At 41.2% G+C, this 11,649-nt stretch overlaps 2 protein-coding genes across 2 annotated transcripts; both read right to left on the bottom strand.

The window, feature by feature from the left end:
• Positions 1–413: 413 nt before the first annotated feature.
• On the bottom strand, positions 414–2,232 carry LOC139639302 (regulator of G-protein signaling 21-like). Its single transcript, XM_071513387.1, is given in 8 exon segments — positions 414–440; positions 442–504; positions 506–604; positions 898–980; positions 983–1,063; positions 1,170–1,234; positions 1,553–1,612; positions 2,014–2,232. Coding segments are annotated over 8 exon segments (558 nt in total). The 5' UTR covers positions 2,094–2,232.
• Positions 2,233–6,004: 3,772 nt separating this feature from the next.
• LOC139639303 (regulator of G-protein signaling 21) lies at positions 6,005–9,804 on the bottom strand. The gene is made up of 5 exons (XM_071513388.1): positions 9,666–9,804; positions 9,349–9,444; positions 9,198–9,253; positions 8,445–8,611; positions 6,005–7,012 (listed from the first exon to the last, which is right to left on the bottom strand). Exons 1-5 carry the CDS (start codon positions 9,740–9,742, stop codon positions 6,827–6,829), a joined length of 582 nt encoding a protein of 193 aa, XP_071369489.1. The 5' UTR covers positions 9,743–9,804; the 3' UTR covers positions 6,005–6,826.
• Between the last annotated feature and the right edge of the window lie 1,845 nt (positions 9,805–11,649).

Raw genomic sequence — 11,649 nt, forward strand, 5'->3', positions numbered from 1 at the left:
AACGGCGGGCGAGGGAGGGCCTGCTGCACGGTTTGCTGACGCGGCGCTGCGGTCAGAGCGGGCGTCAGCCGCCCAGTGATTCATTCATTGTCAAACACGTTCAATTCATCTACGTACACAAACTTATCATCCAGTGCAAACACACATAAAGAGCTGTTATCATTATTGGCGGGTTCTTTTTTTTTTGCCTCCTCCTTCTCCTCTTGTTTAGATAGTCCTCAGGTGCCAAGGTGCTCAGTGTGGGGATCCTCCACAGTTCGCTTCCGGATCTAGCGGCGAGGTTTTGCGGCCTCCGAGCTGGGCCGACCCTCCTTCCTCCCTTTCCTGCGGTCGCTGCTCCCTCCTGAAGGAGCCCAAGCATTCCAGTTAAGAGGTTTTTTTTTATGCTCTGTCCCTCTCCCTCGGCGGCGCTCTCATCCCTTCGTGGCGTCGGCGGCGAGGATTTTCCAGGAGGGTTCTGTAAATGTCCGAGCGGAGGAACCGCGGGTACGAGTCTCTCTCCAATCCAGCCGTAAACGATCTTCTGGGCGTCGTCGAAGCAGTGCACGGTGGGAGTCTTGACGCTCCTCTTGATCTGCTCGCGGGTGTGATAGTCGATGTTGATCTGGAGCGAGTCGGGGGGAGAGAGAGAGAGAGAGAGAGAGAGAGGAATGAGGGGAGGTCGGAGCCAAGAGTTAGAGATTCTACATTATGCAGACTCCTCTACATTTTGCAAACTCTCTCAGCGCTTGATATGGCATCTTTATTATTCTGTCTGAGATAACAGTCCGTGGGGAATAAGTATGTGTGTGAGAGAGAGAGAGAACTGACAGAGTGAGAAAGGGTGGGAGGGAATATGAGCCTCTGTGTATTTGTCTGACTTTATTATAAGACAGACATGAGTTTTATCAAAGTTACCTCTTTGGGAGATTCCGCCTTGATGAACTGTTCATAGATCTTCTTGGCCCGCGAGGACATTCTGAACGAAGACTTGATTTTCTGTAGTCCTCGCACGTGAGCCAGAACTCTATATTCTCATCGCTGAATTCAGATTTCAGAAAGGTGCGAAAAGTGGCCAGGCCATCTGAGGAAAGCACAGAAAACCAGTTATTCTCTTCAATCGGTTATTCTCACAAACATCATTTACTTTTCTCAAAGAATTCTCATCCTCTGGGGGAAAGGCAACCTACATTTAGACTCGAGAAGCTTTTCCAGTGACTGTGACCATTGTTGGGTATCTTCTAAACTTAGCCTGCTGGGAGAGAATGCAAGATGGATTACTCAGCCGGAATCAAATTTGGGTGAAAGAAAGCCACTATGCAAAGTCCATGCAAAGCAAGGACACCAGAAGCAGTCTAATCAAGAAAGCATTACGGATGCCACTTATCAAATTCTTACAAAAAAAAAACGTCAAACCGTTGGACATGTCGGCTTGTGCGCCGGCCGTGCCAAAGCAAACACGGTGTCCCTAGTTCATTTGAATCCTTTCAAAATGCCATAGATGGAAATGATAGGAGCCGGCTGGCTATTTTAAAACTGAAATGTATGCAAAACACTCAATAAGTCTCCTTACCTCTCCGAGCTCGACGAGTGTGAGAACATGCACTGGAGTCGGCACATAAAGTTCTTTCCACTGTGTAGAGATAAGAATTATATTAATATAGCCATCCCGGATTTACTGCTGTATATTTAGTTTCGAGGGGAAGATGGCAAAGCATGTCAGGCATTTCGTAATTAGAAAAGAGAGCATGCGGCATAGTAAAGTTAGATAACATTATTGCCTTTGCACTATTTTCAGAAGATATTACCCTGAAGCCTCCATAGATAGGTCCTATGTTTCTAGAGTGTCGAGCATCTGCGGCAATGATCTTTGGACGCGTGCACTTGGTGTTTTTACATTGCCCTCGTTCCTTAACTGGATGAATTATCTGACCAAACAAACTAAAATCAACCAAATTCCATCCAAGTATCGCCACTCCGACGCATTCATCCCGAAACCCCTGGCGCTCCGACAAAAGTAGAAGTTGCACTCACATGTTCTTGTTTCTCTTCCTGTCATCTCTGTCCATGATGAAGCGCTGTGTGTTGGCCGGCTCGACGGTTAGGCTGGGCATTGTCTTGTTAAGTCCGCGCTCTCGGGCTCCCGGTCCTGGTCATGCTGCGGCTGAGAGACACTCAAGGAGGGTTCCCCCGCGACGGCGCTCTTTATACCCAGGTCTCCTGTTGCCACGGGGGCTGCTGGGATACATCAGCGTCTCGAGCCCGGAGAGAGAGAGAGAGAGAGAGAGAGAGAGAGAGAGAGAGAGAGGAAGCACCCTTTCCTCCCCCCTCCTCCTCCTCCTCCTCCCTTTTCCTCTCCTCCTACCTCGCTCTTGCTAGAAACAACAACACATACTCGCGCTGTATTTATCCCTCCCTTCCCCCCCCCCCTGCTCTCTTACTCCCTATTATGTCTCTTTCTCTGTGTATCCCTTCCTTTTCTTGTCCTCCCTCCCTCCTTTTTCGAACTCCTTCCCTACCTCCTCCTCCTTGTTTTCAGCCGGACAAGTCAAACAGACAGCGCTGGTGAGCTTGAAAGCATGCTGTGTTCAAATTATTTTTAGGCTGGCGGCACAGATGCAAATGACAGTAACAGTGACTGTGATAAGCAAATCGTGACCTTCGCTCGCTGTGTGTCTCGGCAGCCCCGACTGAAATGTAATTAGGACGTTAAGCCTGTCAAAGACAAATGGAAAGATTGTTCTTCTATAAAGATAGGCTGTGCATTTTTTTTCCCCCACTCCTGCCTCTCTTCTTTTCTTTTGAAATGTGAGCGTGCAGCTATCTAAGAAAGGGGAAACGGCAAATCGATTGCAACAGTGAGACTCAATGAAGCTACAGGATGTTCGCAAGATTGTCCGATTATCGCATGGTGACCATTCCCTTTGTTTCAGCCACAAAACTATTACTTCATTGACCCAACACCTCCAAACATATGGTTAGGCTGTAGACTGAAAACCTGAAGTGGAAGGCAGAATATGCATGTCTGTGTGCGTGTTGTACCAAATGTCCTTACAAGGGTAGAATGAGGAGAATCCACCAAAGTGAGGACATTTTGCCAATCCTCACTCCTTCAAGGGGTTAGTGTAGTGTTAGGATTTGGCGTTAAGATTAGATTTTTGGATCAAGGGTTAAAGTTAGTTTAGGATCAGGACTTTGATGTTGGGTTAAGGTTAAAATTTGGATTAGGTTTAGGTAAAGTTAAGGGTTAGACGTGTCCTGGTGAGGGTTTAGGGTTAGGGTTAGGGTTAAGGGTAGGGTTAAGGGTAGGGAGGTTGAGGTTAGGGAACGAAGGTCCTCACAAGTACATACAAATGTATGTGTGTGTGTCTTTGGAGAGACACACACACATACACACATGCACACATGAGAGAAAGCGAGAGGGGAGCAACAGGGTGAGAGAGGACAGATCACGAATCAAGCATCCATCCATGACAGCTAGCTCACCTGAGTATTTTGCTAACAGTATGCTATCAAGCAGCTCTATGCAATCTAACCAGGGTAAATACATTACAATATCGACTGAGAAATTACCAGAAGTAAGTTTAACCAGTCTGGTTGAAGTGCACACTTCCATGTTATTGTCGAGAAAAGGAAGCACCATTAGCTTCTTCTTTGGTATAGGTGAAGATTTTCCTTGACACTGACCTGTTCTGTTCAGGGGAAGAATGGGCGACCAAAATATGTTTCTCAAGTAAAATTACTGGTTTAAAAATTTGACTATAAAGACTTAGTAGCTCATTTCAAATGTACTTTGAAAATACCTATCCTCATGATTTACTACATTGATGTTTATTTTGCACTTAGCCATCCAACTAGCTAACAAGGCTCGCAAACTAGCTAGACAGCAACCAGGCTAACGCAAACTAATAATTCTGTCGCTGGTTAAATTGCTTTTTGGCTTACGTTAACTAAGCTGCTATCATGGAGAAATTTGAGTTTTTAATGTCATGGCTAGTTAATATTTCCTCTTTATGCTTGTGCAGGTTTGATGCAGATGGAATTTATGATTAGCCAGTTTCTGGCGCAATGCTTTTGGAGAACTTACAAAATGTATGTTCTGTAATGGATTCAATGTAAAATGTAGTGAGGTAAAATACTTCAGTCAAAATGTATTTAAGTAAAAGTAAAATTACTGACTTAAAACTTACTACCTATACTTAGTTACTTCATTACAGTAACAAGAGTAAATGTAATCCATTACTTCCACCCTCTATGTGTTTCACAACCAATAAATACTAGGTTCAGAGGAGGGGAGGCGGATCTAGCAGCAGCAAACTGAAAGGATAAGAAAGGAGAAATGATAGAAGGTGATTTCAGACCTTTCACATCAGCGTCTTAATATCTGAAGGTGGTAAGCGCCCTTACATTATGTCGCCGTGTTTTTCAGCCTGAACACCCACTGCTCACCACCCGGCGGCACAGGCTGTCCTGTCACCGATGCTGCCCTTTGGCTTGGCTTCACTGATGTAGCGCTCCATGTTTTGCCCAAAGACGGGTATAAGTACTGAAGCGTTGCTAAGAGTCACCAAACAGTGTGAACCTAACGGAGATGTCCGTCACACTCGATTTCACAATAAGAACAAAGAACAAATGTTCAATGTTGAGCTACCTGTACATGTAGTGGCACAGTTACGGTACAGAGCAACTTGATCCTATAGGGGTTAAAGCAGATGCAATGTAGTCTGGTGTTCACATCTGTTAGCAAAGTTCCTTAAGTGTGACTGTCTTGAGTAACACCATGCCACAGACAGTAATGTACCATTCATTACTCACTTCCCTTTTGCTACCATGGTAACTGTGTTGGGCTATGAGAAAACACTGACAGATTGTGTGTGAAGAATAGCGCACCATGTGATGCAGGAGATGTGAGACCTTTGTCATTTATCAGGAACATCCCCTTGCAGCCCAGTGTACCCAGAGTGACGTTTGCTATTAAAATAACTACAGTACTCAGTGTAATAAAATCTCATATATTAGACTATCCATTTATTGTAATACCTGCTGTGACTTAGCCATCACCCCAGTTGTACCCTGTCTAAGCAATGGTGTTTGGGGGTAGCTCTTTTCAAGAATGACTTACATTTTAGCAAGGGTGGACCCAGTGGGAACTGAACCCCTAACCCCTGCCATGTTCAACTTATTGAGCTACAAAACCACATTTAACCCAGATATAAAAAGCAATCAGTGCCTGCAAAAGTGGACCACCGACCCATATAACAAAGTGAAATATGAGAACCTCATGAATGTGGGCTTTTAACTTTGATAATTGAGGGCATTTACTCGCTAATTCTCCAATACTTTCCTTTGAGTGGAATATTAAATAGACATCTTAAGACTTTTACCAGAGTAGGCTACTACTACTCTTCCAGGGTATTTCAGATTATATTTAAGTAAAGCATTGGTGTACCTCACCCATCACTGTCTGCGGGTGATGAGATTATTCTCCTAACAAGGGGCCACATTCAGGCTGATTCGTTGCGCATCAGGTTGTCTGATGACTCCAATCCACCAGCCAGTGTTCCAGGTCACACCCCCCGAGTTATTATTAGCTGCCTCAGTACTCCTTTTTAAGGCATTTTTTAAGGCACAACATTCAGGAATAAGGCCTTTTTCAGAAAGGGGTCAAGGGTGGCAGGGGTATATTTTTCCAGCTTGGTAACCCTCTTGCTGTCTTGGATACTCCTTTCTTCGCCTAATTAGTGGAGACATCAGACATGTGACCAAAACAGAATTATTGCTCTGGTTGAGCAGTGGAAACTGCTTATCTTCGCCTCATGCCTATCCCCCATCTCCAATTAGTCAGTGTCATTGAAAAGGATAAATATAAACCTTTCTCATAACATTCTGATTTACTGTATGGAAATACAAATCTGCCCATTTAGGAATGGCCATGGGAATGAATCCAAAGTTGGAAAGTGAAATACATTTTGGAAATCATTAAGTTATAAAGTTTAATATGCGTTTATTGTAAAGATGTGAGGAATGAAATAAAGAAATCTTTTGTTTCCATATGAAGAACTTTTAATAACATCCAAGGTCCTTTCATTCTGCATACCAGTATTCATTTCTTATTCAATTGTCAGCCAGCATGTGGCTACACCGCACTGTTCCTGAGTCCTTCTGTTACCATCCACTGCTATGTGTCACACTCACTGTGTATTTCGAACAATACAAAAACACTGCACGTCCTATGAATCACCGACACATGTCAGTGGCATTTGTTTATCCCTACGTGCATATCCTCATGTCAGTTTCTCTCACATTATTTCTCACTTCTCACAATTCTCTTTTTCCATTGCTGCTCCATCTTAATCTTATAATTTCATCAATATATCTTATTACCAACATACAAAAATGGACGGATATTGCACATTTTCAAAAGCATGGTTTCAGATTCAGTTTTAAAGCAAGTGAGAGATGTGCACTCTCTAAGGAAAAGTCCCAAAAAGAAACAAACAGGAGCTACCACTCTGAAAAAAAACTAAGAAATCCAAAAGAGCCACAAAAAAAATAAAAGCCAAACCCAAAAAGCACTGACATTTATGTACATAAGGTGCAAAAGTGACACACTTGTGACACTCATGGACTTCCTTTTTTTTTTTTATTTGTGTGGGAGTTTTGGTGGTTGCTTTCATTTTGAGTCTTCAGAAGAGTCTTTTTGAAAAGCAATGGCAACACTAGCACATGGTAGCACATTGGGTCGATAAAGTCACTTTCTGGATTTAGACTGGATGACATGAAGTTAAACCATGTCCTTGGGGACATGGTTTAATTTCAGCAAAACAGGAAAAAGACAAAAGGTGAGCTACATGTACCACAGGGTCCTGGTCTTGCGCCGTAGACTTAGGTAAGCATCTGAGCGGAGGAACCTGGGACAAGAGTCTCTTTCCATCAACTGGTACACATGTCTCTGGGCCTCATCGAAGCAGGATACACTGGGTTCCTCCAAGGACGTCTTGATCTTTTCTCTAATATGGTGGTCGACATTGATCTAGGTGGAGAAATACATAGAAAACACACTGTATATACTGTATAGATGAGGTCACGTTCACACCAAGCATGTTTGGAGCAGCTTATTTGAACTCTGAAGCATTTACCCCTGTAGTTCATTTGTACAGAACAATGCTATTAAAGCTTTAGGTGGCACCAAATAACTGCACTGAGACTGCCTGAAAACGTGGGTCTCGGTCCTCTTCCAAGGATCGAGAACATAATCAGAAGCAACTACCAAAACTGTACTAGGACCCCAAAACACAAGGTTTTATGGGTAGAAGGAGACAGATGTTAATATGTGATAGCCAGCAGTTACTCATGCTTGGAAAGCCTAGCATAACAAAATGAAGCAAGGCAAACCACAGTCTGGACTGATGCTCATACTCCGCTATTTCTTCATGTGTTCTAGACTGGTATAAGCACCAGAGAAGTCTTGAGATGTCTTGATGTCCATTCAAAGCTGTGTGTGTGGTGTCATGTACCAAAAACACTCTCAATCCATTTTTACACCTTCGTTTTCCAGCATCTCTCTGAGCCTTACCAAGACTTACCAAGAACAGGCTGTTTCTGTTGCTGTGTCTTTAAGGCTTATTAATATTAACGACCCCTCTGTTCTGACCCAGCAGTGACAGGTAGGGAAAATTTGCCTTCAACTCCGATGACTTGGGTTCAATTCTTAACTGAACCTTAACCAAATTGTTTTAGTTGCCTAACCATAACCAAAGTTTTATTTGCCTAAACCAAACCCTAACCTTAACCCAAGTTGTTTTACTTGACTAAACATAACTAACCTTTCCACATGATGAAAAGGTGAAAATGATGTGTCCAATTCATATTGTCACATAATCCAATTTGTGATGCAGGAACGTAATTTTTGATATAATTCACGTCTACAATAAGCAATGAGCATTTCAGAGTTCTTGCTCATTTACCGAACTTTTATGAGACTGTGTTGGTATAAAGCAGGGCATTGCTGAAAAAGAGCAAATGGGCTCAGTCGACCTTCCATGGGTAAATACCTAGGCATGTGGGCTTTTAATTATTCTAATGCAGATGAGGGCTGTAAAGATACAAATCTACCAGCAAATATATTGATGTTGAATAGATGTTGATTCAATGGCCTTAAGCAACCTTGAAAACCTGTGTAAATATCGCACCAAAATGTAAGTTGAGATGATCAAGACCTAAATCTTGCTGATATGAGTTAAAATCAGATTTTTTTTTACCATGCCATAATATCATCTTTCAAAAATGTTGTGTTCATTCTGATTGACGTTGAACTGGATGCCTCCAGCTTGTCTCCATCTGTCAAATGCTTGTTGGGTAAAGACAGAGCTAAAGCAATTTTATGTCTGCTGGCTATTCCTCCCAGCTCCGTAATCCTTCTACCGTAAAAAATCAAAGCTGGTTTGACCGGCTGACAGACTGACCTCTCTGCAGGCTGTCGGATGGATGAACTCCTGGTAGATCTCCTCTGCTTTCCAGCAAAGATCGTCCGGTGAGGTGGTCGCCCTGAAGTCTTCGCATGCTAGCCAGAACTCCATGTTCTCTTCACTGAACTCAGACTGCAGAAAAGTACGAAAAGCTGCTACATACTCTGTACAGGGGGAAGGATTTGGAAAAAGAGCAGGTAATTATTACAACAGTCAAATTTGTCTTGTTTTGGAAGCTGGATAACATTCACACTCATCTGCAAACACTTTGGATGATATTTCCCTGGAATGTTTCATTTATTGAATGTACAACATTAACATATACAGTACTGTGCAAAAGTCTTAGGCACATGTAAAAAAACATCCATAAAGCAAAGATGCTTTCAAAAATAATGAAATGAAAAGTTTCTCCATCCATATGAAAGAAATGTACTATAAAGAGCAGTCTACTGACACACCAATGCAGAAAACAAATAAACATCAAAGATACATTTTATATAAAAAAGCTAGGGTGCCTAAGACTTTTGCACAGTACTGTATATTAACATATTCATATTTAATAATATAGGATTTATCATGGATATTCTCCACATGAATACAATTGATGCTGTCACAACCCATATGGTGTTGTATTATTGTAATCAAACGTATTCTTTTATGTATCTTATTGTATTCAGTTTTATTTTTTAATTGTTCTCTTTATTTGAAAATGCATCTCATGTCATATTTAAAGCAAGCACTGGTTCTTACTTTTATCCTGTAACAAGTTTTCCAGATTAGGGTGGAGTTTATGGTCAGCTTGAGAACTGTAATGAAGAAAAATGTAACGATTAATTCACACACAAATATATTGTTGTGGGAAGAGTCGGATATCTTTGCCAGTGCCACATACTGTACGTACCCAAGCTGTGATGGACATGCATCATGGTTTGTTTTTTGCACCATAATACACTGGATGTCTGTCTTCCGTCTCTTTCGGCTTAGAACAATATCAATCCTGCAAAAAAAATGATGTTGAAATCTTAACGCTTCACCATCATATAATTATAAACACCTATGAAGATAAAGAATATAACCCTATTGCAACATGTATTAAACTGAAAGTTGAAGTTGAATATGACTTGCATACACCTGAACAGATTTACTAAGTCTGATTTTCTTTCAAACAGCATTCAAAGCTACGCAAATCATTGTAATTATCATTAGATCCTGGCTCACCTTCTGGGCCGCTTCACATTTTGCATTAGATCCTTAAACTCATAGATCCGAATCTTTGAAAACAATAGTTTGGGCATTTCGGCATCGCTCAGAAATGTCCTTCGAGCGGCTAATGTTCTGTGTTATGGTGTCTGTAAATATTACAATCCCCTTTTGTGCACGCATTTAAGCTGGCAGGCAAGGTGTGATACTGTGACGCTGAGGGCCTGCTGGTACTGGTTCCTAAATACCAAGGGCATAAGCATTCTACCTGCTGCACTTTTGACTCACTTGCTTTTGTCATTGCCTCACAACTGTAAAATTCCAACAATGAGTGTTTGTTTGACCTTCTCTGATTGCTAGGCAGCAGGTCTAAAGAAAATGTTTTGTATCCTGTGTGATGTATGCTGTATGTATATTGTAGTATGACAAATGTCTGTATATTTTGTTTATTTTTGTGATCTTTTTTGTGGTTTTATGTATTTTATATAAAAAGCCCTATACTAAATCATCGCCACAAGTTCACCTTTCAGTCTCTCAAAAATATAGGATAGGATTCATTCTATAAAATTGTTAGCATTTTGTCAACAGTGCTATATGTTTAGTAGTTTAGTAGTAGTTTGTACAATCAATCATTTTTGTAAAAATAGTCACTTTCCAAATTATGGATATCCCATTTTCCATTTGTTAATGTGGATCCCCAAAGATTAAAAAAAGAACACAATAGCAAAAACACTAAAAGAATTAACAAAAAAGGAAAGTCATTTGTTGTATCTACACAAAACACATTTAATTTATATAATTTTTTTTTTCTAATTTCTGTAGCTTGGCTACATAGACTGAGGGTGTCGAGCACCCAGATGGCACACAAGACTGATGAACAAACCTCTTAAATTATTTTACACCAGATAAAAACAGACACAGAAATTGAAACATGTATTATAAGAGCGCAGTGTGTGTAATGGCTTCAAGTGAGAAGGGAAGTCAATGGGAAGTTTCTACCTACCGAAACCAAGCAAGAAACCCAGACAATAAATCTCCTCTGAGAACATCTGTCATCATGAGAACGCCTTGTATCACTATCACAAATGTATGATGCTGACACATCCATGCACTCACATACTGTATATCACACACAGACAGTCTCCCAGTTTTAAAGTGTGTGTATGTAAATCAGCATGCAGTAACCTCTCTTGTTCCATCAAATCCTGTGCCTTATCAGACAGACTAAAATAGCAGTGGAAATTTTATGAAAAGCAAAGCCAGTGTGTGTGTGTGTGTGTGTGTGTGTGTGTGTGTGTGTGTGTGTGTGTGTGTGTGTAGGGGGTTACTTTTGAGGATTCCCTCAGGGCTGTCACCACTGTGTATAGTCAGTGATATGTTTGTGGTTGGGGAGAATGCTGAAAACATCGACTAGTGAGTGGGTATGTTTGAAACTTTCCACACCAGAGCTACCAGAGCTGCAGCAGATGCATGTGTGGGTGTGATGCACGGACAGGGAGGTGGCCTCTCAGCTGTGTGTGCACCCTGTCATGTGTGTCTAATACAGCATGCGTGACTGAACACTACTTTCATTGGGGAGATAAGAAAGTCCCAGCTTCAAAGATGACACATGCAGGTAGCAAGCAGGTAGCATTTTTGTCAGTTCATTGTGATATTGGTATAATTACCGTAACCAATGAGACCAACCTCTATCTCATGTTGCAAAATAATGAAATAATGAATTATAACTATTATAGAGGAAGACCAGTTGCATTTGTTTTTCTATTGTTCATATGTTGCAAGTTTGTGGGCCAATATCGAAAATTGGCTAAGGCCACTCAATATTTATTTTAAACTTAAACCTTTAAACATTATGTTGGGGGTTCTGGATGAAAACTGTCCCCAGATAATAAATACAATTATTCTGTTAGGTAAAATATTTATATTTAAAGCTCAATCAAGAACTAATTTGAATCTAAGTTTCTTAAAAAATACAGTGCAATGCCAATTTCTTTTGGAAAAA

The sequence above is a fragment of the Centroberyx affinis genome, unplaced genomic scaffold (genome assembly GCF_046629955.1).
Source record: "Centroberyx affinis isolate AG114_WGS23_722 - 3 ecotype Tasmania unplaced genomic scaffold, CSIRO-AGI_Caff_v1 ptg007088l_1, whole genome shotgun sequence".
Lineage (NCBI taxonomy): Eukaryota > Metazoa > Chordata > Actinopteri > Beryciformes > Berycidae > Centroberyx > Centroberyx affinis.